Raw genomic sequence first — 27979 nt, 5'->3', positions numbered from 1 at the left:
TACAAGCAATCAAATTCCTATAATTCCCGGAAAATATCAACGTTTTCAATTTGGCAACCAATCAGCAAGTGGAGAAGGTGGAGCTACTAATCTTTATGCATGCCCCAAAGCCACACGTGATCCGGCTGTAGTTCCAAGTGGTCACATCGGAATCAGGAGGTAAGTAAATGACGAACAAATATCACTTCTTACAAACATAAGTCGCTAAATTATAATGTCAGTGTAAATTGATATAGGATGTTCAGCTGTTTGCATACAGGCCAGTATCGTTTAATTGCAATACTGAATAAGATCAAGAACCCATGCGTGGTCTGACGGCCAGCTAACAAGCTAATTTAGCCTAGTTAGCAATTAAGATAACAAATTAATGTAATTGTTCCGTTTATTGTCATGTAACACCGTAAGTTGCACACTTTGCTCGTGTGTTCATTTTGCCGACATTTTGTGTAAGACAAGTTGGACAGGCTAACGTTACCTAACTTGGCTACATGGGAGGAATCGAACGTGGATAGCAAGCGATACCAGCCTCGAGTTAAAAGTAAGGAAAATGACATATTGCCTATTTGTTACAATAACGTTCCGACATTTTCACAAACTATATTGTAGTTGACTAACACTAGAAATAAGTAAAACAAATGTGGTGATGATGCAGCAGTGTGTGTCATGGTGCGAAACCAATATGGCTATTTAAATATCGTACACAAGTAAATTAATGGACTCATGATATGCATTCTGCCCTAACTATGTAGCTATGTCCTTTTTCGTGTGATAATTGTAATCGCGTTTTCTGTGTTGGATATAGTGGGTAACATTAGCATACTCCCTTCAAAAGGGGGTTATCAAGATGAGTATTATAGCTAGGTACAGATATTATTCTATGTGAAATCATTTCTCTTAGGAGCTACATGAAGCCTGCTTGTAGGAATTTCTACGTGTTTTATAGGAAAACCTTGTTACCCCTGTTCTACCATGGAAACGGGTATTACTGGCAAAGCAGTAAGACCAGTTTTACAAACCCACTTCCGCGACTGAATGAAACCAGAAAGTGCAACGGCTAGATAGAGGTCATACAGCGCCCTCTTGGAAATGTGGCTTTTACAGTTTGCTTATCTAACGGAATTGGTTAGCTTTGGGACACATCAGAAGTCTTGTATTGGTTGGACTAACTGAGTTGTGCATAGATCTGGTGGCTGCCGACCGAAAATAACCATATCACAACATTGCCAGCTTTACCCCTCCCCCAATGTATTTTCTGCCACCAAGGCACATGTATAATTTCTAGGAACTTTACTTACCAGATGTAAAGTGAAATGTTAACCTCGCTATGAAATAAATGTCTGAATCCAACTTGTCTGAACTGCACCATATTCCTGCTATGTGTGTAGTGCTTGGTCTAATTGCAGGAATAAGGTGCAGTTCAGAGAACAATTGGATTCGGGCGCTTATTTGATATTGAGGGACACTTCACTTTATATCTGGTAAATCGAGTTCCTAGAGATTTTACGTATGCCTTTATTGACAGGAAAAGTGGGGCCAGCTATATTGTGATAGGGTTATTTTCCGTTGCCACCCACCAGAAGGATGCAGAACTCAGGGTGTCCAACCAATACAGACTCCCGATGTTTCCCAAAGCTAGAATTGGTGTGTCTTATTGAATGGTTAGCTATTGTGAGAAATGTAATTGGTATTCTATATAAATAATTTATCTGAATGGGCGTAGGAAGTTGGACATTTTGTTGTTATACCTTGTTAAATAATAACTTCTCAGTTCTCTGGTGGGTAATATTTAAAACAGATCTGTTAGGTTTTAAGATTGGACATTAAGAAGATAATTGCATTTTAAATCCACTCTGGTTGACAATTTAGTAACTAATGTTGAATGGCACAATGGACTGATACACATGCTTTAAAATATAATATTAGCTTTTACATAATCTTCTTACATCTTGCATTATCTTATTTGAGATGGTCAAGGCCCTGCCTTATCTTATCTGCTTCAACCCAGGGCACACCCCTTCCCAGATCCCTACAGTATGACCTAGACAGGGCTTCACAGCAGTTGGCTTTCCAGTATCAGCTGCTGCATGTTTCTTATCTTATCTTATTCTTATGCTCTTAAATACAAGTAAAACTAAATGCATGTTCTTCAACCGATCGCTACCTGCACCTTACCCGCCTGTCCAACATCACTACTCTGGACGGCTCTGACTTAGAATACGTGGACAACTACAAATACTTAGGTGTCTGGTTAGACTATAAACTCTCCTTCCAGACCCATATTAAATATCTCCAATCCAAAGTTAAATCTAGAATTGGCTTCCTATTTCGCAACAAAGCATCGTTCACTCATGCTGCCAAACATACCCTTGTAAAACTGACCATCCTACCAATCCTCGACTTTGGCGATGTCATTTACAAAATAGCCTCCAATACCCTACTCAACCAATTGGATGCAGTCTATCACAGTGCAATCCGTTTTGTCACCAAAGCCCCATATACTACCCACCAATGCGACCTGTACGCTCTCGTTGGCTGGCCCTCGCTTCATACTTGTCGCCAAACCCACTGGCTCCATGTCATCTACAAGACCCTGCTAGGTAAAGTCCCCCCTTATCTCAGCTCGCTGGTCACCATAGCATCTCCCACCTGTAGCACACGCTCCAGCAGGTATATCTCTCTAGTCACCCCCAAAACCAATTCTTTCTTTGGCCGCCTCTCCTTCCAGTTCTCTGCTGCCAATGACTGGAACAAACTACAAAAATCTCTGAAACGGGAAACACTTATCTCCCTCACTAGCTTTAAGCACCAACTGTCAGAGCATCTTACAGATTACTGCACCTGTACATAGCCCACCTATAATTTAGCCCAAACAACTACCTCTTTCCCAACTGTATTTAATTAATTTATTTTGCTCCTTTGCACCCCATTATTTTTATTTCTACTTTGCACATTCTTCCATTGCAAAACTACCATTCCAGTGTTTTACTTGCTATATTGTATTTACTTTGCCACCATGGCCTTTTTCCCTTTACCTCCCTTCTCACCTAATTTGCTCACATTGTATATAGACTTGTTTATACTGTTATTGACTGTATGTTTGTTTTACTCCATGTGTAACTCTGTGTCGTTGTATCTGTTGAACTGCTTTGCTTTATCTTGGCCAGGTCGCAATTGTAAATGAGAACTTGTTCTCAACTTGCCTACATGGTTAAATAAAGGTGATATAAAAAAAAACACGAGGACACTCTGTGAAAGCACAGTTCGACATCTTGCACAAGATGTCTCCTACTTAGATGGTATACACTGAGAGAACCATATGACCTCAGCATTAGAAGACAGCACTGTTTTCCCCAAGTACAGCGTGAACTGGATGGAATGAATTCAGAAGACTGGCTGACAGATAACACTCCTTGCTGTGTTGCTTGAGCACTGATTGATTAGTCTACAGTCACCTCCCCTCCTTCTATCTGCTCTGCTCTCAAGGACATGTGACTGACCACTGAGGCATGATGTAAATGGGGGAAGGCTGTCCACTTGGCAGCACAACTAGGGTCTCTCCTCCTGTGTGTGTGGTGTTTTGTTTGCCCGCATGACGTCTCCAGCCTTTGTTGAGAAAGTTACATTTGGCACTACTCTCAAATTTATCCTTCTGGCCCTCCCACCCCTGGACCACAAAATGCCTCCCACCTGTCCTAGGCTGCAAGCACCCTTCAAGCTCCTGTATCCCCCAAACAGAGTGACTGTGGGTTAGGGCTGGCCGATTATATTGAATGAATTAGAATTTGTTTTTGTGCGATATTCCAAATTCTTGTATTGCAAGAATCAAGGTTATTTTATGAGTTTGGTTTGTCTGCTTGTTCTTATGTTGTATTTTTGGGAGTCATTGTCCCAAAGGCGGGAAGGCAGGCGAAAAGCTTAGATCCAAAATCAGCCTATAGAAACACATTGGCCTTATTTTGGACAGATCTTTATGGTTTACACATACACACCAGGCCCTTTCCCCTGCCTCTCACGTCAAACAAGTTAAGAGATCACATCCTTCTCTCTGACAAGTGGTTTCAACTTGCTATTTGAGGTTTGGTTAAACAGAATGGGTCATATGGACACAACTCATTAAGATATTATTCTACTGTAATAGAGTAACTTTTCTAACAATACCCTTTGTCTGAACTGCTCAAATTATGCTCAGAGCAGACACTACTAAAACGAGGTATCAATATGACAACCCCTCTTGTTCCACATGTTCTGCACTACTATAATGAATTGATGGTAGAATTTATTAAAGTACTGTAATTGTCGTGACATCAGACTTGTACATCTAGTATGTGTTTTTATAAATATGCAATAAGCATAAAATACAATCATATAAGGATTTGGCAACTTGTTCTCATTCTGAGAAGTAAAGTACACTACATGACCAAAAGTCATCGGCATTCATATGGAGTTGGTCCCCCATTTGCTGCTATAACTGCTTTTACTCTTCTGGGAAGGCTTTCCATTAGATGTTGCAACATTGCTGTGGGAACTTGCTTCCATTCAGCCACCAGCATTAGTGAGGTCAGGTACTGATGTTGCGCGATTAGCCTTGGCTCGCAGTTGGCGTTATAATTCATCGCAAAGGTATTAAATGGGATTGAGGTCAGGGCTCTGTGCAGACCAGTCAAGTTCTTTCACACCGATCTCAACAAACCATTTCTGTATGGACTGTGCTTTGTGCAAGGGGACATTGTCATGCTAAAACAGGAAAAGGCATTTTCTGAACTGTTGCCACAAGGTTGGAGGCACAGAATCATCTAGAATGTCATTGTATGCGGTAGCGGTAACATTTCCCTTCACTGCATCTAAGGGATTTAGGCCGAACCATGAAAAACAGCCACATACCAGTATTCCTCCTCCACCAAACTTTACAGTTGGTGCTATGCATTCGGGTAGGTTTTCTGTTGGACTGCCAGATGGTGAAGCATGACTCATCACTCCAGAGAACATGTTTCCACTGCTCCAGAGTCCAATGGCGGTGAGCGTTACACCACTCCAGCTGACACTTGCATGCGCATGGTGATCTTAGGCTTGTATGCGGCTACTCGGCCATGGAAACCATTTCATGAAGCTCCCGACAAACTGATGTGCAGATGTTGCTTCCAGAGGCAGTTTGCAACTTGGTAGTGTGAGTTGCAACTGAGGACAGACAATTTTAATGCGCTACATTCCAACTCTGCGGTTCTGTGAGCTTGTGTGGCCTACCACTTTGCGACTGAGCCGTTGTTGCTCCTAGACCTTTCCACTTCACAATAACCGCACTTACAGTTGACCGGGGAAACTCTAGTAGGGCAGAAATTTGATGAAAGGTGGCATCCTATGATGGTGCCACATTGAAAGTCGCTCAGCTCTTCAGTAAGTCCATTCTACTGCCAATGTTTGTCTATAGATATTTTATTCACCTGTCAGCAACGGGTATGGCTAAAATAGCTGAATCCACAAATTTGAAGGGTTGTCCACATACCTTTGTGTATATATGTCTAGGTTACTTGATTTAAACGTCTGAACAAAGTGGACAGGCTAACATGCTTTTCAAACAGAGACAACTTCAACCTTGTTGGCTAACAAATAGATCCAAGTTGACTAAACTTGAAATATAAAGATTAGCTGGCCAATCACTATCACGTGGGCTTGAGAAATTGTTGATGAGACGTGTGTTAATTTTCTATAGCCTAATGCCCTGCTTCGAGAAGTTGGGCATTATTAGTGAATGTGCATTATGCATGGTTCTGATTACATTTGTAACAAAGGGCATTTTCATAGACTTGAAAGCCAGATCAATGATATTGCCCAAGCCGAACTATGGACCTTGCAAGTCAACTACAACCCCTTTGCCTCACCCACTCCCAAAAGTCTTGTATCTTAACCCCTCACTTGGTCATCAAGAAGATACATGCATGGTGCTTTGGTGAGCTTCCCTCTGGTTATCCCATCTGTTGGCAGCTTGACTTGTTGCAGGGAAACACCCTAGTCACAGTTTACAAACAGACGCATGGCAGAGCCCTCTGTTAGAAAACACACCAGCTGTCGCGTAGACAGACACCGCCAGGACCATCACCGGGCCTGAAGGTGTCCCTCTTGGCTAGTGAAAGCAAAGTGGTAACAGTGTTTCTTCTATGTATGAAAAGCTGTGAAGGGAAAGTTGAGATTAATTTCTATTTAGGCACTGTGTGGTCATCACTAGTTAACACAGCCACAAATTCATAATTATGCCTAACACCGCCTATTTCTACAAATGTTTTTGTTTTCAAAAATGTTTACAATATAGCAAATTTTCTCTTTGTGGCTGTGCGAACTAGTGACAACCACCCTGCGTGGCTGTTGCCTGGCTACCCAAACTCCTTGCTACACGCTAGTGCCGATTTATGATTAAATCGAATATTGTGATATCTGACGTTGATGGTTTATGTTGCAGCAAGACTATACTCCATTTAAAATGTACAAATCCTAAACTGTGCAGTTTTATCAGCATGTTTAAATGAATTAACTAAGCCTTATTCTTTTAAGAATTATTTAATGAGAATGCGACTAATATTGTAAATACACACATTGTACTTAACATTGTCATTAATGGCACAAAACGATTATATTGGGTATGGTGATATTGGGAGCAGCATATCATAGATGTCCACCAACGGTTTCTTCTCTGCAATAAGTCATGATTTTAGTACCTCCTGACGATTTGTACATTTCGCACGCGTGCACACACACAGGCTGTGTTCGCAGCTCCCCTGATTTGTCCCCTGAGGACACTCCTTAAGGGATATGGTTGTAGAGGTGATGTGTCCCTTGGGGGGGGGGCTGGTTATCTGGACAGATGGGAGTTGACTGGGGGGGATGGGTGTATAGCTCTCACCCACCTTCAAGGATTTTTGTCCAGCTACTCCAGTGATTTTCTTTTCACATGTATAATCGGGTGAGTAATGTCGGCAGTCAAGTCTACAGCCGGTGGTCCTATAAAAACGGTGCACTGAACGATCGTCATACCAACGCTAGGTCCACATTCGGTGCAATGTGTGCGAGCCTTTAGAATGCACATATGACCTGCAGAACAAACTCAATAGAGATACTGAATAGGAGTTGTGATGAGAACGGTAGTACTGGAGTATTAATCTTCATACCATATATGGACAGTAGTGCATTATGATTATCTTGACCTAATAACCATTTTGTTTAGACTGTCTGGGCTAGTTACCACCATTACTGCTGTGCCATGGGAAGTGCTAGCCGGTGGTGCTACTGATGCTAATACCATGTGGGGTTAAGCTATGTACATGGTACGTATAGTGTGCGCTTGCATGCTAGCGTGTAGGTGCTGGTAATCTCCTGACAAAAAGACAATTGGTAACTTTGGTTTGTGTGTTAATGGGCATAATATAGATCCCTCTATATTATGACTTGATTTTAGATTAAATTATGGTTGAAAAACATACACTGCTCAAAAAAATAAAGGGAACACTTAAACAACACAATGTAACTCCAAGTCAATCACAATTCTGTGAAATCAAACTGTCCACTTCGGAAGCAACACTGATTGACAATACATTTCACATGCTGTTGTGCAAATGGAATAGACAACAGATGGAAATTATAGGCAATTAGCAAGACACCCCCAATAAAGGAGTGGTTCTGCAGGTGGTGACCACAGACCACTTCTCAGTTCCTATGCTTCCTGGCTGATGTTTTGGTCACTTTCGAATGCTGGCGGTGCTTTCACTCTAGTGGTAGCATGACAAGGAGTCTACAACCCACACAAGTGGCTCAGGTAGTACAGCTCATCCAGGATGGAACATGAATGCGAGCTGTGGCAAGTTTTGCTGTGTCTGTCAGCGTAGTGTCCAGAGCATGGAGACGCTACCAGGAGACAGGCCAGTACATCAGGAGATGTGGAGGAGGCCGTAGGAGGGCAACAACCCAGCAGCAGGACCGCTACCTCGCCTTTGTGCAAGGAGGAGTAGGAGGAGCACTGCCAGAGCCCTGCAAAATGACCTCCAGCAGGCCACAAATGTGCATGTGTCTGTTTCTGACCGCTCAAACGGTCAGAAACAGACTCCATGAGGGTGGTATGAGGGCCCGACGTCCACAGGTGGGGGTTGTGCTTGCAGCCCAACACCGGTGCTAGAGAACACCAAGATTGGCAAATTCGCCACTGGCGCCCTGTGCTCTTCACAGATGAAAGCAGGTTCACACTGAGCACATGTGACAGTCTGGAGACGCCGCGGAGAACGTTCTGCTGCCTGCAACATCCTCCAGCATGACCGGTTTGGCGGTGGGTCAGTCATGGTGTGGGGTGGCATTTCTTTGGGGGGCCGCACAGCCCTCCATGTGCTCGCCAGAGGTAGCCTGACTGCCATTAGGTACCGAGATGAGATCCTCAGACCCCTTGTGAGACCATACGCTGGTGCGGTTGGCCCTGGGTTCCTCCTAATGCAAGACAATGCTAGACATCATGTTACTGGAGTGTGTCAGCAGTTCCTGCAAGAGGAAGGCATTGATGCTATGGACTGGCCCGCCCGTTCCCCAGACCTGAATCCAATTGAGCACATCTGGGACATCATGTCTCGCTCCATCCACCAACGCCACGTTGCACCACAGACTGTCCAGGAGTTGGCGGATGCTTTAGTCCAGGGCTGGGAGGAGATCCCTCAGGAGACCATACGCCACCTCATCAGGAGCATGCCCAGGCGTTGTAGGGAGGTCATATAGGCACGTGGAGGCCACACACACTACTGGGCCTCATTTTGACTTGTTTTAAGGACATTACATCAAAGTTGGATCAGCCTGTAGTGTGGTTTTCCACTTTAATTTTGAGTGTGACTCCAAATCCAGACCTCCATGGGTTGATAAATTTGATTTCCATTGATCATTTTTGTCAGCACATTCAACTATGTAAAAAAAAAAAAAGGTATTTAATAAGAATATTTAATTCATTCAGATCTAGGATGTTATTTTAGTGTTCCCTTTATTTTTTTGAGCAGTGTATATCAGTTGTATACTGCATATGGTAATGTGGACCTAATAGTACTTACATACTCACTCTCTCTGTGACCAGCCCCACTTATTTGGCTAATGGTATCAGAACATGCTGAGGGGTGAGAGTAGGGGGGATTTATGAGGGCACAAATTGCAATCTCATTGGCTTTATACGATTAGAGAAGACAACCCAATCCCGAATCAATCCTTTCCCCCTAGGCACTAGCGAAGATCTGAGAGGATTGGATAGGTATAAGGGCTCAGACACAGCAATAGCGTTTCCTGGCCGAGAGTACTTAGAACATCTGAACGCAATTTGAAAACGAATGCACACTGATTTTACATGCAGAATTGTTTGAAAAAAGTTGGCAGTCTACTGCGGATGGTCCCTAAAACGCCATTGGCAGACACAAGCTAGATCCACATTCAGTGCGACATGTGCTAGCCTTAAGAAACATTTATAATAATCTGATAATTTGGCAGAATATTTGCCATATTGCTTACACTTGTGTAGTCCACTCCAGTAGATGGGTGGTAGGGCATGCTAAGGGTTGATTTGGGACTGTGTCGGAGGAACATGTCTGTGTGCACACAGTCTGTCCTAAATTATTTGTATTGTGTTGAGTAAATTGCCTGTGAATAATATGAAAGTTAAATGTGTCGTGTATAAACTCGGTGGGTGTTATATGGCCTGCTAGTGTAATCTCATTGGGACTGATCGCATTAGGGGAAAGGCTAAGGCTGCATATCCCTCAGGCACCCCTCTCGTCGCTATGGCAATGGGTGCCAGGGAGGCTCTGGGGTAACGGCATGGTGACCATATGCCTGAAAACGGTCAGAGGGTGTGTGCGTTCTGCAGGCATGGAAAGGATAAACGTTTAAAACCTTAGGAGGGAACCTAGTAGTATTAATGGACCATTTTGGTTCCAGGAACTTTCAATTATAGTCCTTATAAGACCGGGGTTGTCGGTTTGATTCCTGCATGGACCACCTATTCCGCTAGGTTTTTTATGTTCTAATAGGGTACAAAGCTCTATGTAATTTGACACAATGGCCACCTGCCCTGGAAGTAACCTTTTTTTTTCTTTTTTTTCCCAGCTCAGTGATATGTTGACTTGCATTGTCACTCGCCCACATATTTCTGGTGTCTCATGTAGTACTCTTTATTTAATGGCTGCATTTGCTCTGCTGTCATTTCCCTTTCTCCATCACATCCCTTCCATCTTTCTTGCCCTACCCATAGCTTCCACTGTTTGAAATCAGCCTTTACTCTTAGTCATTTTGATGTGAAAGGAACGGATGGGTGTAACTAAGCAATAATACTAACTCCGCTCCTCCTCCCTAGCCCTCGAGGTAAGGTGGCTAGCAATCGGAAATGGCTAAGGAAGGAATTCAATAGGAATCAGTGTTTTCCCTCATATTCATTACCGGTATGTCATAAAAAAAATGTATTTCTGCCAAGGTGTGCTTTTAAATGGATAATATGTTAGAGGCATTCAGCTCTTACCCTAAAAGGTCTGAAGCCTGCTAGTTTTCTGTTCTACCTGATGATTAATTGCACCCACCTGGTGTCCCAGGTCTAAATCATTCTGTGATGATGGGTGAACAATGAAAAAATGCAGTGGAACTGACTTGGCGGTCCAGAGTTGAGTTTGAGGGGTCTAGGGGAACAGCTAGCATGGTATTGCACTAACGCTAGTCGCAATGAAACCCCACTACCCTTGCCGTCACTGCAGAAAAAAATCCTAGGGTGAAACATTGGGAATCTGAATGTAGCTGCAAACAGGAAATGGGGATCTGTTAATTAGCCAAAGTAATTAGTAGGCTCGAGTCAGCAAGACTATCATTGTTATCTGCCATACTTCTTATTATTAAAGCACTTATGGACAGCTGAGGCAACCGCTCACATTTTATCCTAGTTTATGAATTGATCTCTCTTCTCTCCCCTAGACAATGGAGTTGAATGTGAGGTGTGTTGTGCTGCTGGCCGTGGGCCTGTGCTCCACTCTGCTACTGACCACAGTGGCCGCCCACCAGGAGGAGGAGGAGCCTATCATGGAGCTGGCGGAAGACATGGGCGTGGAGGACGAGCTGGAGGACCTGGGCCTTGGGGAGGAGCTTCTGGATGGGGAGTTGGAGCCAGAGGATGCAGACACACCACCGGGACCGCCTCCAGCCCCTAAAGTAAGTATCCTATTGACCTAGACCAGTGTGTATGAAGTTTTAGTGGTTAGATAGTGTAGCTCCTCTCTTTCCCTCCAGCATACACACATTGTGACAGCCAAGGAGGAGAGGTTATGCCAACATGGCTGCTCACTGATCCTCTCAAGGATAAATGGATCATAATTTAGTTTACTGCTTGGATATACTCTGCATTGACTCAAAGGGAGTGCCTCACTTGTACACATACATACCATCCGACCCATTTTCACTAGTCAAATGTCCATTGTGAATGGGCTGTAGCGTGAATGGGAGGTTTGAGCTCATTTTTTTATGACCTGAGTCTTCACCAAAATATCACAGATGAGACAAATTGTTCACCTGCCACTTTAAGGGTGGGAGGTTACCGTGGTTGTGCAACTACAGTCATGTTTGTGCCTGTGAGATTTAGTCTGACTACTAGAAGTGTTGTCTTCTCTTCCCTAGCAGTTGAAACTCAAACATAGAAAAACAACCTAGCTTATGAACAGAACAATGTAAATGGCCAAGAAGCACAAGGACAAAGTCTCACTTCAGTAAACTTTAGTTTCAATTAAATTAGACTAACTTTTATGCTTGTGCACAGAGCTTCTAAAAATGACTCTTTCACTCAGCTCTACACATACGCACAGCCCCCAGCCAGGCAGTGCTGCAGCGCAAAGTGGAATAGTCTATTGGATTTGTAGTTCTTTGACTTTGTACAATTAAATTACCAGCTAACAAAATGGCAGAAATACTTACAAAACAACAGCTTCTGCATGATTTATTTTACTATAAATTTGATCATACTTGACTTTTTATTCACACGTGGCTGGTGAAATAGACATCTTACCCGCCAATGCCAAAACCTACCTGCAGGTGGCGGGTGTTCATTTTAGACCCTGTTTCTACATAAAGGATATGGCTAATGCCAGTCATGAGACATTTCCAGTGGTAAATCTCTGACTAGCCTAACTTCAGTAGAGGTAGGGAGGCATTTAAAAGAAACTCTTGAGGTGATACATTGACTAGCAATGTGACTTGAAGGTTTGCTATCTGACTGACCTATGTCCTCCCATTGCTCTTGCATAGGACACACACACGTGTCCTGGTTGGCACACTAGGCAGTGGACGAGCTGACCCACTGACCCCTCTGCTCTCCGCTCCTCTCTAGGTGACCTACAAAGCTCCCGAGCCCATGGGGGAACACTTCTTCGCCGAGTCCTTTGACAGGGGGACCCTAGACAGGTGAGAACTCATTAAACTTTGAAACAGTGCTGTTAAACACAGGCATTATTATATACAGTCATTTGTAATGCAAATTACATCTACACCAAGGAAGATATCTTCAAATATGCTGTGCTGAAATAACATGGGTGTAATAAACTGCATTTATTGTCTTCTCTTCATATGCCACACTGTGCTGTTTGAGTGTTCACTATAGGACCAGCTGCCATTTTGACCTAACTACGAACCCAGCCTCAAGGTCATTCCCCCAGGGGCTGTCCCTCTGGTGTCCAGGTGCTACCCTGTTTACTTGACTCAAGTCAATTTGCTTCTCCTGTTTCAGCTGGGTCCTCTCAAAGGCCAAGAAGGAGGACATTGATGAGGATATCGCCAAGTATGATGGTAGGCACTAAGACAGTTATGGCCCTGGTCAGAGGACCTTTTTAGTCTAGCAGCCAGTGGAAGGTATATTAAAATATATATATATATATATTTTAAATCTACTTTTTTTGTAAATATTTTTCCCCGCATTAATTACACAAAAAAACAGCAGTTATTTTTTGCTGATGAGCATGCTTTGTAATGTTTCTAAATCAATGAATGTGTTACTAGTAAGATGTCATGTGGTATATTGCTCAATTTCATTTAATATGTTGTGAACTGAGTATTTTAACCAAAATAGAGATGAGACAATTTCAGCTGCCCCTTTAAGCTGTGCCTTTTGAAAATGTGTCTTCGCTAGCAGTGGAAGAAAACTCAAACATTGAAAAACAGCCTGACTTGTGAACAAAATGTAAATATCCAAGAAACACATGTAGAAATTATTATTGTAGTAGGTACACCAACTGTTATGCCTGTGTAGATTGTTTTTTTAGAAGCAATCTTTTAGCACTTCACTCACAACCCCCCAGCCAGGTGGTATAGCTATAACATTAGGATTACATTTTTTGGGTGCACTGCCAGATATGAAAGAAAACTGCAGAAATACTTTGAAAACAGCTCCTGCAGCATGTGCCCTTACTTGACTTTTTACTATTTTTATATAAAATGCTCGCACTGTAGTGGCCCAAGTGTGACCACCCGCTAACATGGCTTGTGAATGAGATATTCTTACCTGCCAATGCTAAAATCTACCTGCATTTGGCGGACGGTGGGTGTTAAATTTAGGCCAGGTCTTTGACACATTGTATTAAGTAGGGCACAACATAGCAAATCATTTTACAAACAGAAAACAAAAATGTGTTTGGTGCTTAATGAATACAGCCTAGCTTTGGCTCCATTCAGGTAGGTATCAAGTGAGTGTATATTCACATATTTGACTTCCTTGCAGGTAATTGGGAGGTGGAGGACATGAAAGACAGCAAGCTGCCTGGAGACAAAGGCCTGGTCCTCAAGTCACGTGCTAAGCACCACGCCATCTCAGCCCAGCTCCTCAGACCTTTCATCTTCGACACCAAACCCCTCATCGTCCAGTATGAGGTCAACTTCCAGCAGGGGATCGACTGTGGCGGTGCCTACGTCAAACTGCTCTCCCAGACCCCAGACCTTAACCTGGTAAGCCACACGTCTGCACCAAAGATTTTTATAACGAACCCAAGATAGACCACAGCCTGTCGTTTCGAATGGGAACAAATTAGTCATAGTGGGCAGAACAAGAAAGTAGGGGGGCGACGCCAAGGACACGAAGCCAAGGCACGTTATAGCATGTTTTCGTTAGGGAACAGCTACTTTGCGAAGTGCGTGTGCAATAACTCGATGCACCCTTGGACTCATTCTAAAAAACTATTTTGAATAATTATAATAATAAAATAAATAGTTTACTTTTGCAAATGGTTAAATCTACGAAACTTAGTCCACTCTGTTTGTAAAATATTATAGTTTTGGAAACGGGAAACTGTATTGAGATCAAATGTTTCATCGGAGAGAATCTGCAGAAGATCAGCCAAAATCCACCTCGCTCCGTCATCTCCCACTTCCAGCCACTGGGCTTCCACTCACCACCATATTTGGTAGTAAGTGGATATGCCAAGCGGATGCTTCATATTTATACATCCATTGAAATATCTGGCTCATTATTCTATCCGTGCACCATGCAATCTAAGACACTCTCAGAACACAAAATAACCTCTCAAAAGTGCTCTGTTTATGTAGAAGACCCCTTAGCTTGGTCTTCATTTAAAATGTACCAATGTAGACGGCCTGGAAATCCAGTCGCCAGTTACACATTCCATAATGCTCTAATACAGAGCCACAGTAAATGTATATTTGTCCTTCCCACCAGGATGAGTTTGTTGACAAGACTCCCTACACCATCATGTTCGGACCAGACAAGTGTGGCGAGGACTACAAGCTGCACTTCATCTTCCGCCACAAGAACCCCAAGACTGGCGAGTACGAGGAGAAGCACGCCAAGAAGCCTGACGCAGACCTGCGCACCTACTACACCGACAAGAAGACCCACCTTTACACACTGGGTAAGACATTTCAACATGTTCTCAGGCACCATTCAGGTATCCCTGCTGTTGTAACTGGTGCGATGTCACTTAACGATCACATAGAAATGTATTGTGTGGGACACGATTGTATGCCAGTTAGATTAGGGAATAGTGTTCGTTCTTCTTGTTACATTTCTATTAGTTCCTCTAACCAGTTCTCTCTCTCCCGCCTCCTAGTGGTGAGCCCAGACAACAGCTTTGAGGTGCTGGTAGACCAGACAGTGGTGAACCGTGGTAACCTGCTGACAGACATGACCCCACCCATCAATCCTGCTGCCGAGATCGAGGACCCCGACGACCACAAGCCAGAGGACTGGGACGAGAGGCCCAAGATCCAGGACCCTGACGCAGTCAAACCTGAGGACTGGTAAGGGCCTGTGTGTAAGAGGGAGAGAGGCTATTTCAGCAGGTTAGTGTAACGGATGTGAAAAGATTAGCTTAGTTAGCGGTGGCGCGAGCTAAATAGCGTTTCAATCGGTGACGTCACTTGCTCTGAGACCTTGAAGTAGTAGTTACCCTTGCTCTGCAAGGGCCGCTGATTGTGGAGCGATGGGTAACGATGCATCGTGGGTGACTGTTGATGTATGCAGAGGGTCCCTGGTTCCCGCCCGGGTATGGGCGAGGGGACGGTCTAAAGTTATACTGTTACATTAGTTTACATGTAAATTACACAGCATGTGCATGTTTCAAATGTAGTTGGATTGTTTTGACATGGGATAATAGGTGTGTGTCCTGTGGACAGTTTTATGTTTGTGCCTGGTGTGGTCTGTGCTGTGTTAGTGCGTGTACCCTCAAATTCACCCGCCTGCCCCACAGGGATGAGGATGCACCAAAACAGATCCCAGATGAGGATGCAGTGAAGCCAGACGGCTGGCTGGATGATCAGCCAGAGTACACCAGTGACCCTGATGCAGTCAAGCCCGAGGACTGGTAACTACCATACCGTCGCATTCAGCTCACCCCGCTATCTTGCTACACTCTCAAACTGCTGTCTCTCTCCCCTCTACCATAGTACTCCATCTCTTCTGTCTTTCTCTACCTTAATCTACCACCCCTCTGTCTTCTCTCTCACCTTCGTCTGGTCTCTCCCCTTCATATACCACCTCCCCTCTGTCTTCTCTTCCCTCATGTTGTATCATTTACATTACATTTACATTTAAGTCATTTAGCAGACGCTCTTATCCAGAGCGACTTACAAATTGGTGCATTCACCTTATGACATCCAGTGGAACAGCCACTTTACAATAGTGCATCTAAATATTTTAAGGGGGGTGAGAAGGATTACTTTATCCTATCCTAGGTATTCCTTAAAGAGGTGGGGTTTCAGGTGTCTCCGGAAGGTGGTGATTGACTCCGCTGTCCTGGCGTCGTGAGGGAGTGTGTTCCACCATTGGGGAGCCAGAGCAGCGAACAGTTTTGACTGGGCTGAGCGGGAACTGTACTTCCTCAGTGGTAGGGAGGCGAGCAGGCCAGAGGTGGATGAACGCAGTGCCCTTGTTTGGGTGTAGGGCCTGATCAGAGCCTGGAGGTACTGAGGTGTCGTTCCCCTCACAGCTCCGTAGGCAAGCACCATGGTCTTGTAGCGGATGCGAGCTTCAACTGGAGGCCAGTGGAGAGAGCGGAGGAGCGGGGTGACGTGAGAACTTGGGAAGGTTGAACACCAGACGGGCTGCGGCGTTCTGGATGAGTTGTAGGGGTTTAATGGCACAGGCAGGGAGCCCAGGCAACAGCGAGTTGCAGTAATCCAGACGGGAGATGACAAGTGCCTGGATTAGGACCTGCGCCGCTTCCTGTGTGAGGCAGGGTCGTACTCTGCGGATGTTGTAGAGCATGAACCTACAGGAACGGGCCACCGCCTTGATGTTAGTTGAGAACGACAGGGTGTTGTCCAGGATCACGCCAAGGTTCTTAGCGCTCTGGGAGGAGGACACAATGGAGTTGTCAACCGTGATGGCGAGATCATGGAACGGGCAGTCCTTCCCCGGGAGGAAGAGCAGCTCCGTCTTGCCGAGGTTCAGCTTGAGGTGGTGATCCGTCATCCACACTGATATGTCTGCCAGACATGCAGAGATGCGATTCACCACCTGGTCATCAGAAGGAGGAAAGGAGAAGATTAATTGTGTATCCTCATCTAGGTCAGCCCACTTGTGTGTTGGAAGCTAATTGCTAGCCTCTCTGTGAAGAGAGTGGGCTTCCTGGTGAGAGGAGCTAATTTCACAAGGCATGCTTTGCCTCAGGACAGCCAGGCCTGGTTTTTGGGCTGCATCGAGCTGCTTTTTCACTGCTTTGATGTCTCACTTCTGTGGCGGAAATTAAATTAGAGCCGGTAGAGAAGAGCTAGAGGAACGGGACACAGTGGAAACAGGGCGGAGACCAATGTTGAGACCCCTTTTTGAGGTCCTCTAAATGCAGTCTCTTTTCTTTCTCTTGTTCTTTGCTTTCTCGCAACCGTATACCATAATTTTGTACACTGTATGACTGCGTCTGTGACATTGTCGTAACTTGTTCTTCTTTTTCTCCAGGGATGAGGACATGGATGGCGAGTGGGAGGCCCCTCAGATCCCGAACGCCCTCTGTGAGACCGCCCCCGGCTGCGGTGCATGGCAACGGCCCATGATTGACAACCCCAACTACAAGGGCAAGTGGAAGGCCCCAATGATCGACAATCCCAACTACCAGGTAACCCTTCACACCTCCCAGCGTGTACCATGTACCAAAGCATCAGCCTCTTTAGGAGCATGCTTCACCCTAGTGAAGTGTGTAGCCTAAATAACATGCACACAATAGTTTTACTTGCTCTTCCAGAATTTCCCAACTATTTGTACACTATATATACAAAAGTATGTGGACACCCCTTTAAATTAGTGGATATGGCCATTTCAGCCACACCCATTGTATAAAATTGAGCACACAGCCATGCAATCTAAAGTTTGGAGGAGGAATGGTCTGAGGCTGTTTTTCAGGCTAGGCCCCTTAGTTCTAGTGAAGGGATATCTTAACACTAAGGCATACAAATATGCAGTTCTGTGCTTTCAACAATGTGGCAACAGCTTGGGGAAGGCCCTTTCCTGTTTCAGCATTACAATGCCCCCTTGCAAAAAGCGAGGTCTATATAGAAATGGTTTGTCGACATTAGTGTGAACTTGACTGGCCTGCACAGAGCCCTGACCTCAACTCCATCAAACACCTTTGGATGAACTGGAACTCCTAATGCTCTTGTGGCTGAATGGAATCAAGTCCCTGTAGGAATGTTCCAACATCTAGTGGAAATCCTTCCCAGAAGAGTGGAGGCTGTTGTAGCAGCAAAGGGGGGGGCCAACTCCATATTAATGCCCATGATTGTGGAAGTAGATGTTTGACGAGCTGTCCACATACTTTTGGTCATGTGGTGTATGTATTGATGAGAGCTTATTTATATTATCTTGAATAGTAACTTTATTTCATGTGTTTAAGAAAATGTCCTACCCTTTTTCTTTTTTACTACTGAGCTGTCATTGCAGACAAATCCCAATGTACATACTTCGAACCCTAACATAATTGAAATGCTCACAGTACAGTGTACTCTACTCTCAATGTACATCCACCTCTCCTTCCCCAGGGTGTGTGGAAGCCCAGGAAGATTGCTAATCCGGACTTCTTCGAGGACCTCCATCCCTTCAGGATGACCCCCTTCAACGCCGTGGGCCTGGAGCTGTGGTCCATGTCCAGCGACATCTTCTTCGATAACTTCTTCATCACCAACGAGCGGCACACGGCCGAGCGCTGGGCCAATGACGGCTGGGGTTTGAAGAAAGCTGCTGAGGGAGCCGCTGAGGTGGGTACAACTGCACATACACATACACAGACACTGATGTACTTGTACACCTACACTTGAATGCTTCATGTGGATCATGAAGCATACTTAATTTGGATCTCTCGTGAAATGTAACTGTTTTTGCAAGCAAAGAGTGAAGATGGTGTACACAGGACCCGTGTAGAGGTATGTTGAGAGGTCGCATAATAGTTAGGACGGGCGAGTCCTCACACCTCGTTGATAAAACAAAAAAATATGCTGACATTTGATAAGGAAATGTATGTGGTGTCATTAACTGGCAGGACCACTCTTCTATCCTAACCATGGCACTTTCAACGTCTCTTTTGGATTCCTGTTGCATCTAAGAAGTAGAGTACAGCAAGATCTTAATTTTCCCAATGGATGTTTGTTTTGCTGCAAGTGCATCTATGGGACCTGTCCTTGTAGCCAGGGACTTCTCTGAAACCTCTCCATGGAGCTATGCAGATATTTTCTGCGTTGCATGAAGTCTCTAGCCTCTGGGGTTAGCAATAAAGTAAATCCAGACTAAACTAGAGGTGACGTGTTGTCCAACCACAGACTTAGAATCAGGGGCCGTCTGTATGAAGTGTTGTCTCAGAATGGGAGCGCTGATCAAGTATTAGTCCCCGTCCATGTAATTTTATGCAGAGAATATTAGTGGTTAGTGGTGACTTCTCTGCCTGTGTGTTCTCATGGGGACACCAGAATAGACACACTCCCCACACCCTTCAGAGGAATGCTACTGGTTACCGTGGCTATCTGTTCCGTGTGACGCGTAAAAACCCTGGCCTGCTCCGCCCATAAGTGGAAACAGACATACACATGGTGTTCTAGGGAGAGAGAGAGGCTGAGCAGTAACAGTGGAACAGTCACTCACCATGCTACAGCTACTCCTCTGTATGAGTTGGATTTAGTTGAAAAGCTTCCTGAGCTAGCCTAGCATGACTCTTACCCGGTCCCTTTCCTGAACTAGCCTAGCATGACTCTTACCCGGTTCCTTTCTTGAGCTAGCCTAGCATGACTGTTACCCAGAGGATGAGTGTAGCCTTCTCTCGGTGCATTCTTGCACCGCTAGAGTACACTGTTCCATAGAGCCAAACGTACAGCTGGGGCTGTGGACTATTAAGAAGCAGTGGCCCTGCTTCTCACACGCGTAGGTGGTCTCGCTCCATTGCAATTCAGGCAAAATAAGCTTGTGTGCAGTAGTTGTGAGTCCAGTTGGGATGATGTTGGCTCGTACCCAAGGATTAGCTGTTAATTTGGTTGCCTCTCGTCTGAATCCCTGCAGCCCCAGACCTATGCTGCCTTTTATTCCTAAAGATGAATTCCTGGGATGCCTGGCATGTTGGGCGCTCTCCGCTCTCTCTTAGCGCTCTCCGCTCTCTCTTAGCGCTCTCCGCTCTCTCTTAGCGCTCTCCGCTCTCTCTTAGCGCTCTCCGCTCTCTCTTAGCGCTCTCCGCTCTCTCTTAGCGCTCTCCGCTCTCTCTTAGCGCTCTCCGCTCTCTCTTAGCGCTCTCCGCTCTCTCTTAGCGCTCTCCGCTCTCTCTTAGCGCTCTCCGCTCTCTCTTAGCGCTCTCCGCTCTCTCTTAGCGCTCTCCGCTCTCTCTTAGCGCTCTCTCTTAGCGCTCTCTCTTAGCGCTCTCCGCTCTCTCTTAGCGCTCTCCGCTCAGCGCTCTCCGCTCTCTCTTAGCGCTCTCCGCTCAGCGCTCTCCGCTCTCTCTTAGCGCTCTCCGCTCAGCGCTCTCCGCTCTCTCTTAGCGCTCTCCGCTCAGCGCTCTCCGCTCTCTCTTAGCGCTCTCCGCTCAGCGCTCTCCGCTCAGCGCTCTCCGCTCTCTCTTAGCGCTCTCCGCTCTCTCTTAGCGCTCTCCGCTCTCTCTTAGCGCTCTCCGCTCTCTCTTAGCGCTCTCCGCTCTCTCTTAGCGCTCTCCGCTCTCTCTTAGCGCTCTCCGCTCTCTCTTAGCGCTCTCCGCTCTCTCTTAGCGCTCTCCGCTCTCTCTTAGCGCTCTCCGCTCTCTCTTAGCGCTCTCCGCTCTCTCTTAGCGCTCTCTCTTGGCGCTCTCCGCTCTCTCTTAGCGCTCTCTCTTGGCGGTCTCCGCTCTCTCTTAGCGCTCTCTCTTGGCGGTCTCCGCTCTCTCTTGGTGGTCTCCGCTCTCTCTCGGCTCTCTCTTGGCGGTCTCCGCTCTCTCTCGGCTCTCTCTTGGCGGTCTCCGCTCTCTCTTAGCGCTCTCTCTTAGCGCTCTCTCTTAGCGCTCTCTCTTAGCGCTCTCTCTCGGCTCTCTCTTGGCGGTCTCCGCTCTCTCTCGGCTCTCTCTTGGCGGTCTCCGCTCTCTCTCGGCTCTCTCTTGGCGGTCTCCGCTCTCTCTCGGCTCTCTCTCGGCGGTCTCCGCTCTCTCTCGGCTCTCTCTCGGCGGTCTCCGCTCTCTCTCGGCGGTCTCCGCTCTCTCTCGGCGGTCTCCGCTCTCTCTCTCGGCGGTCTCCGCTCTCTCTCTCGGCGGTCTCCGCTCTCTCTCTCGGCTCTCTCCGCTCTCTCTCTCGGCTCTCTCCGCTCTCTCTCTCGGCTCTCTCCGCTCTCTCTCTCGGCTCTCTCCGCTCTCTCTCTCGGCTCTCTCCGCTCTCTCTCTCGGCTCTCTCCGCTCTCTCTCTCGGCTCTCTCGGCTCTCTCCGCTCTCTCTCTCGGCTCTCTCCGCTCTCTCTCTCGGCTCTCTCGGCTCTCTCCGCTCTCTCCGCTCTCTCCGCTCTCTCTCTCGGCGGTCTCCGCTCTCTCTCTCGGCGGTCTCTTAGCGCTCTCTCAGCACGCGCTTGTTCTTAGTCTCGCACACACTCTACCTTTCTGACGAATGAATGATCAAACTAAGGGGTTCTTTTGACTGAGATTGAACAAAAGCAAGAGTCTTTTTGTTTTATCAAGTGCACAAGTATGTTGCACAAGTATGCATTGTGAAACAGGAAACCCCCAGCCCTTATGAAGACTCTCTCAGGAAGTGAGTGATGTGTAAAGAAACCCTCAATAACTTAAAAAAAAAAAAAAAAAAAAAAAAAAAAATCATAACACAATACATATTTAGGGTTCATATGAAAGATACAGGAGTGAAGTTTTTTTTTTGTGGTCGACTTGGTATTGACCTTTTCCGACCATTTCTTAATGCCCCATACCCAACACTTTTTTTTATACCAGCCATATTGTGGCAAACTTGTTACAAAGAACTACTTTCAACGGCACCCCCAATAGTGCATATGTAATCCATACCCTGCTGGTAATGTAGTTGATGTTGGTTGTGGTCGTTGGTTCCCAGTTCTTGACCATTCCGTGACTGTGTTCTCCCATCTCCTCTAGCCCGGGCTGGTAAACCAAATGATGACTGCAGCAGACGAGCGTCCCTGGTTGTGGGTGGTCTATGTGCTGACTGTGGCCGTGCCCCTCATCCTCATCATTGTCTTCTTCTGCACCGGAAAGGTGAGGGACCACAGACCATTTAAGGTTTCATCTCAATAGTGTCTAATTTATTATGAAATTACTCCCCCACACACAACCTGCATGGTTATTTGTCAACAATTTGGTCAAGTCATCAGGACTCCTCCCCCCCAGACTTTCAGTAAATGTCAGTAAAATCCTTAATGGATGACTAAGTGATGTCATCAGAGACAATGTTTTGATCTGTGTTAATGTGTATCTTTTCTCTCTCTCCCCAACAGAAGGCGGTGGCTCCAGCTGCAGCTGACTACAAGAAGACAGACGAGCCTCAGCCAGACGTTAAGGAGGAGGAAGAAAAGGCTGAGGAGGACCAAGTCAAGGAGGAGAAGAGCCAGCCAGGTTAGGACTCATTGGCTCGGTCTCCCTCTCTGTCTGTACTGTAGCTTCACAAATGTATGTCAAGACGGTGTCATTTCACTTGACAATGCCTTGCCTCACCTGGGGGTATTTCACAATGGTCTCAGTAAAAGCGAACTCTGTGTTGGTTGGTTTCCATAGCAGCAGCAGGGAAGAAGAGTGATGCAGAGGACAGCCCTGCAGAGAAGGAAGAAGAAGAGGAGGAGGAGGAGGAGGAAGAAGAGGCAGCAATGAATGAGGAAGAGAAGGCGGCAACTGATCAGGTACGGGACAGTAAGGCAAGTCTTGGTAAGCATGATGTGGTTTGTTGTGACGACAAATCAAAGCTTGCCACTTTTGTAGAAAAAGCATTGTAAAAGTACTGTTGGCAACTTCTGAGGTAAAAATGGCTTTAGAAATAATTGTGACGGGGTTGATTGTGTCAATTTAATCGTTCAGAGTAGAAATAATGATGACCCAAATCTCCCTCTCATTCCCGCTCTCTCCAGAAACAAGAAGATGATGTCCTCAGGAGGTCCCCTAGAAACACAAAAGGGAGAAAGGACTGAAGTGGCTGCCACAACCCTGGATCTTCTGATTTAAACCAACTGGCCTGACCCCCCCTCCCCCGGCTCCCTTTATTGACCACCGCCTCCGGCTGTCTTCTCCACACCTCCCCCCCTCCCAGGACGATGAAGTGATCTCTCTCGTCAGGATCAACAGAAAACAATCATGACTGCCTCCAATATGGAAGTGTGGATTCCAGTATGGTGAAGATGAAGACTGAGTTGTTGGTGTAGAAAGGGGCTTTTTCGAACAGCGAAGAAAGAATAAATAGATTTCCCATACCATTCTGTAACAGTGCAGCAGACACTAACCTAGGGACCCCACCTTGTCTTCTCTTCTCCTCCCACCCCCAACACCCTATGCTTCTGCTAATCAGCCCCCCATCCATCCCGCAGATCTAGACAGTATTTATCAACCGGTGAATCTGGGCAACACTACAGCTTGTAGGTTTTAGCCATTTTCCCCCTCAATGTCTTCTTGCTTGGTCCAGTTTAACAGTCCCATGTGTTTTGTATGTGTCAGAGGAGTAGATAGACTTAACATGAGCATTTCTGTTGAAGGTCGACAAAAAAACAAACATGCAATTTGGATGTCTTGTCTGCTTTTAACACTGCAGTTGTGGTTTTGGGAAGGTTTCAAGAGACAAACGTTCCCATGATAAACAGGTCTCCTCGACATTTCATTCCATGTGGCTTCCACCACGTTTAAAAAAGAAGTGTGTAGTTGTAGAATACTTCGCTCAAGTTGTTCCTAATAGAGTGGAGCTGGGAGTAAGGGGGGGTTCATTGTACATGCTTAGTTCCCCGCAGAACTGTGGGGCGGGCAAAGTTTTTGAAACAGAGAGAGAGCTTAGTAAACGGGCTTCAATAGATTAGATTCTGTGCTGCGTTACACAGCCCTAGAAAGGTTTGCTGAACGTTTTCTTCTGTGAAAGTACTGTGACGTTTCTTTTAATACTTTGTACATGTCTTTTTTCATTTGTTTTTGATCTATAATGTAGGGATATAGTGTAAGTGTACATTAACAAATATTTTTGAGGGAGGGAGTGTGTGACGCTGGTGCTCGGAGGGGTGACTGTTGGTTGCCGGCAGGCTTCACGGAGATGCCAAGGTTTTCATACTGATGTCCTTGCTCCTGCTGAATCATCAAGAGAAGAAAAATCCTGGCTCAGCTCGCGCATCCTCCTCCCTCATTGGTGGGATAATTCAGTCTCCCGCCTGGCTATTGGTAGCTGAGTAAGTAAGCACATCCTGTGACTGCATTTCCTAAGTCAAAAGCAACAGCAGCAGAATATAACACAGATCTTTAAGAATTTTACTCTTATGTTTCTCATGACAGTTTGAGTCTTACAAGAGTCATAAAGAGTACTCAGGGTGTCAGACAAGCTTCCCCCCTCACTACTTTCTCACTGAATGATTCATTGATGTCTTTTCTTTACGTTCCTTGTTTCTTTCTCCCATTCTTGTGAACCTGTCCATGCTGTTTTCAGAACATCATAAAAAGCATTGGAAGTCAGAAGCCATTAGAGGTTTGTCTCATATACACAAACAAAAGTTGGCACTTTTCAAGGTAACTGAGGCTACCACGGAAACACATACTAGGTCATTTGCTGTCGCTGTCTGTCTGCATGGAATCCTGGTCAAGTTTTCTGGTCTCAGATTCCTTAGTGGTGAATGTCGGTCAGTCATGTTTGGAATCCTACAATTCTTCTTCTCCGGTGTCTGATCGAGCGAGGTGAATGGGGATTGGTTCCCCCGACAAAACTCTAAGCTGCATGTGATTGGGTGATCAGGATCCACAGCAGCTGTTGGTTGATTGGGCATTCATCTACTACAGTACATTTTGGAGGGCAGGGAAGAAAAGGTAGAACTTACAGTGTTACTCACAAAACAGAAATAAACAGATTTCATTAAGAGATTGGAGGTTGGCAGTGTGTTTTTCCTGTATTGGTCTCGTGGTTTTGTGTGGTGTGGCGGGGGGTCGTCACCCCTGAAATTTAGTTGGCATGTACAGCTTCCGCCTTGAGGAAATAGACCTCCATTTCTCATTTTTCTTTTTTCTTATTGTGAAATTACCTGTCATGGGGTATATGCGATGTAGTTAGTTCCCACTGCAACCTGGTTAGTAATGTTTCTTTATGGTACCATTGCTACAGGGTTTGTGTGAGGTTTAGATAAAATATGAGGTGGGAGACCGAGACACCTAGTTGGCGTTTTCAAGAAAATGAAAAGGTCAGAACTACACTTTTATGAATATTCCTAAAGACATCCAGCTCTCCTTTACGCTCTTTCTGGCTACCTTTTTTCATTTGAGTCTACAAAGTTTTATTGTACCTTTTATTTGGTTCTACCTAAAGCTGCCTAGATAAGACTCCGCTAGACTGAACAGTGCACTGTAATGTACCTTACATATATCTCAGCTTTCCTGTGTGACAATACTCTGTGATGGGTCACCGAAATGAATGGGTTTAACCTAACTTAACCTTCCTGTACACTAGAGAGATAAAATGAACTATAAAGAGTTACCTTTGGTTATCACGGTTGAGATTTAATGGTCACATCATGGGTAAAGTTGAATAATTGTTTAGTGGTGGTTTTAAAAACTGTGATCACAAATAGCCATGTGAATATGGGTCACAGACTGCTCCTCTGACCCATGTCTGTTATAAATGCAGTCATCTATGAATGGGGACGCCATTTTCTTTTGATGAATAAAAAGGCCTAATAGAAACTGACTGGGAGCCCGAGTGTTTCATTGCTGCCTGTCACTTGGTATTAATCGACATTCCACCGAGCAGATATTATGCCCAGGCTCTTTGATGCTGCATATTTTAAAACTACAGTGCATTTGGAAAGTATTCAGATCCCTTGCAAACTTATAAAAAATAAACTGAAATATTAGATTTACATAGGTATTCAGACCCTTGACTCGGTACTTCGTTGAAGGACCTTTGGCAGCCATTACAGCCTCAAGTCTTCTTGGGTATGATGCTACAAGCTTGGCACACCTGTATTTGGGGACTGTTTCTGGGGACCTTCAATGCTGCTGACATTTTTTGTGACCCTTCCCCAGATCTGTATCTTGACACAATCTGAGTTCTACGAACAATTCCTTTGACCACATGGCTTGGTTTCTGCTCTGACAGCGCTGTCAACTGTAGGACCTTATATAGACGGGTGTGTGCCTTTCCAAATCATGTCCAATCAATTGAATTTATCACAGGTGGACCTCAATCAAGTTGAAGAAACATCTGAAGGATGATCAATGGAAACAGGATGCACCTGAGCTCAATTTAGTCTTAGAAAAGGGTCTGAATACTTGTAAATAATGTATTTCTGTTTTTTATTTTCAATGTAAACATTTCTAAAACCATGTTTTTGCATTTTCATTATGGGGTATTGTGTGTAAACTTATTTAATCAATTTTAGAATAAGGCTGTAAGGTAACAAAGTGGAAAAGGGGAAGGGGTCTGATTACTTTCTGAAAACACTGTACATTTTTGCTCACTACACATTTCTAGTTGGTTGTACTCTTTATTTGCATGTGTGATTAATGTAATATGAACATTATTCGTACATGTAATGAATATATGAACTATGTTCATATTTAAAGCTTGTCAGCTATAATTCAGTTTAAAATCTAATTCAAGAGAGATCTGTTTTGAATCAATGCTGTCGCATTGAGCCATTTCTACATCTATGGCACTAGAGGTAAAACATATCTGCTGTTCAAGTAATCCTGTATTGTAACCAGACCGCATGATATCAGTGCTTGAAGACTGATTAGAGATGCTTACGGGTGCATTTGACGAGAAGGAGGCTTCTTTACAGAATCAATTTGCCACAACATTTCCTGAATGGTTTAAAATATACCCTAGTGTAACAAACTGTTATGCCCTGTTGCCTCCAGTCTAGAGTCAAGCTATTTTGGGAAGCCAGTTGAACATATTTCAATTGTGTAATCTAATCAGTTTATTGGCTCATTCATCCCCCTCCTCTCCCCTGTAACTGTTCCCTAGGTCGTTGCTGTAAATAAAAATGTGTTCTCAGTCAACTTACCTGGTAAAATAAAAATGTCACATAATGGGTGGTTCAACTGAGGGCTTGGCAGAGGTTGGGAGAGTTCTATCAGTGCTACAGTGTACTACAGTGACCTCCATAAGACAGCTTTGTTTCTGTTTCCTCTACAGATTTGGGATTCGGTTATAGTGGGGTTTTCCAGAAGGGATCCACATAGAGAATGATCACACAATGTAGCCTGGTTCCTGTCTCTGTACAGCTGGCCAATCCTGTCATTTGCAGAGGGGCAAGGTAAAAAGATCAATCAATAGTATTTTGCAATGTGACTAGACTATAACATGGGACAAGAAACTAAGAGGAACAATATGCTAAATATAGTCCTGGCCTTAGTCAATGGTTTTCTTCTTCAATTCAGTTGCATTAATAAGAAGCAGCTGCATTAATTGCATTGCATTTGGCATGCTTTATTCCAAATTGCGCATGCGCATCCCCTTTGGTAGTGATTGATTTGCCATCTTCCCGCCCTGCAGTGAAACAGAATTGAGCGATCGGGAAAGATGTTTAACTATTGACTAGGTAAACATTTAATGCCACATGTTTCTACAGTTCCTTTTGATGTAGTGTACATTATGTAATGTTAAGACTATAATACTGTCAGTTTATTTTATTAGTCTAGTTTTATATTTAATATAATTCAAAGCTTGACATGAGTAAATCCCTTTGCTGATTATTAACACATTTTGGTAGTTACTGTATCGAACAAACAAGCAATGATTTTGTAGCTAAACCTAGTGATTAATTTGAGCCGGAACAGGATCCTTCCCCTCTCCGTTTTGGACTGTTTTGTTCCGGAACCTATTTA

General features: G+C 44.9%; 1 protein-coding gene across 2 annotated transcripts; it reads left to right on the top strand.

Annotated features, from left to right (window-relative positions):
* Window positions 1–51: 51 nt before the first annotated feature.
* LOC118379241 (calnexin-like) lies at window positions 52–25832 on the top strand. 2 transcript variants are annotated; one of them, XM_035766260.2, is made up of 14 exons: window positions 52–159; window positions 10960–11193; window positions 12362–12435; window positions 12758–12816; window positions 13745–13968; window positions 14696–14888; window positions 15087–15276; window positions 15726–15839; window positions 17432–17588; window positions 18508–18723; window positions 22058–22177; window positions 22417–22534; window positions 22694–22815; window positions 23041–25832. In XM_035766260.2, exons 2-14 carry the CDS (start codon window positions 10963–10965, stop codon window positions 23098–23100), a joined length of 1878 nt encoding a protein of 625 aa, XP_035622153.1. In that variant the 5' UTR covers window positions 52–159; window positions 10960–10962; the 3' UTR covers window positions 23101–25832. The 2 variants fall into 2 exon arrangements, with proteins under 2 accessions (XP_035622153.1, XP_052367097.1); XM_052511137.1 differs by lacking the exon at window positions 52–159 and adding an exon at window positions 214–538.
* Window positions 25833–27979: the final 2147 nt, after the last annotated feature.

The sequence above is a fragment of the Oncorhynchus keta genome, chromosome 4, assembly GCF_023373465.1.
Source record: "Oncorhynchus keta strain PuntledgeMale-10-30-2019 chromosome 4, Oket_V2, whole genome shotgun sequence".
In the NCBI taxonomy this organism is placed as follows: Eukaryota; Metazoa; Chordata; class Actinopteri; order Salmoniformes; family Salmonidae; genus Oncorhynchus; species Oncorhynchus keta.
This window is presented reverse-complemented; position numbering and strand designations above follow the sequence as displayed.

What these genes read in the sequence shown, in the direction of transcription:
- LOC118379241 (XM_035766260.2), top strand. Translation starts at nt 10,963, where the DNA reads ATGGAGTTGAATGTGAGGTGTGTTGTGCTGCTGGCCGTGGGCCTGTGC. An exon ending in GACCGCCTCCAGCCCCTAAA is followed by an intron (nt 11,194 to 12,361) that starts GTAAGTATCCTA and finishes GCTCCTCTCTAG; the next exon opens with GTGACCTACAAAGCTCCCGA. An exon ending in GCAGTCAAACCTGAGGACTG is followed by an intron (nt 15,277 to 15,725) that starts GTAAGGGCCTGT and finishes CCTGCCCCACAG; the next exon opens with GGATGAGGATGCACCAAAAC.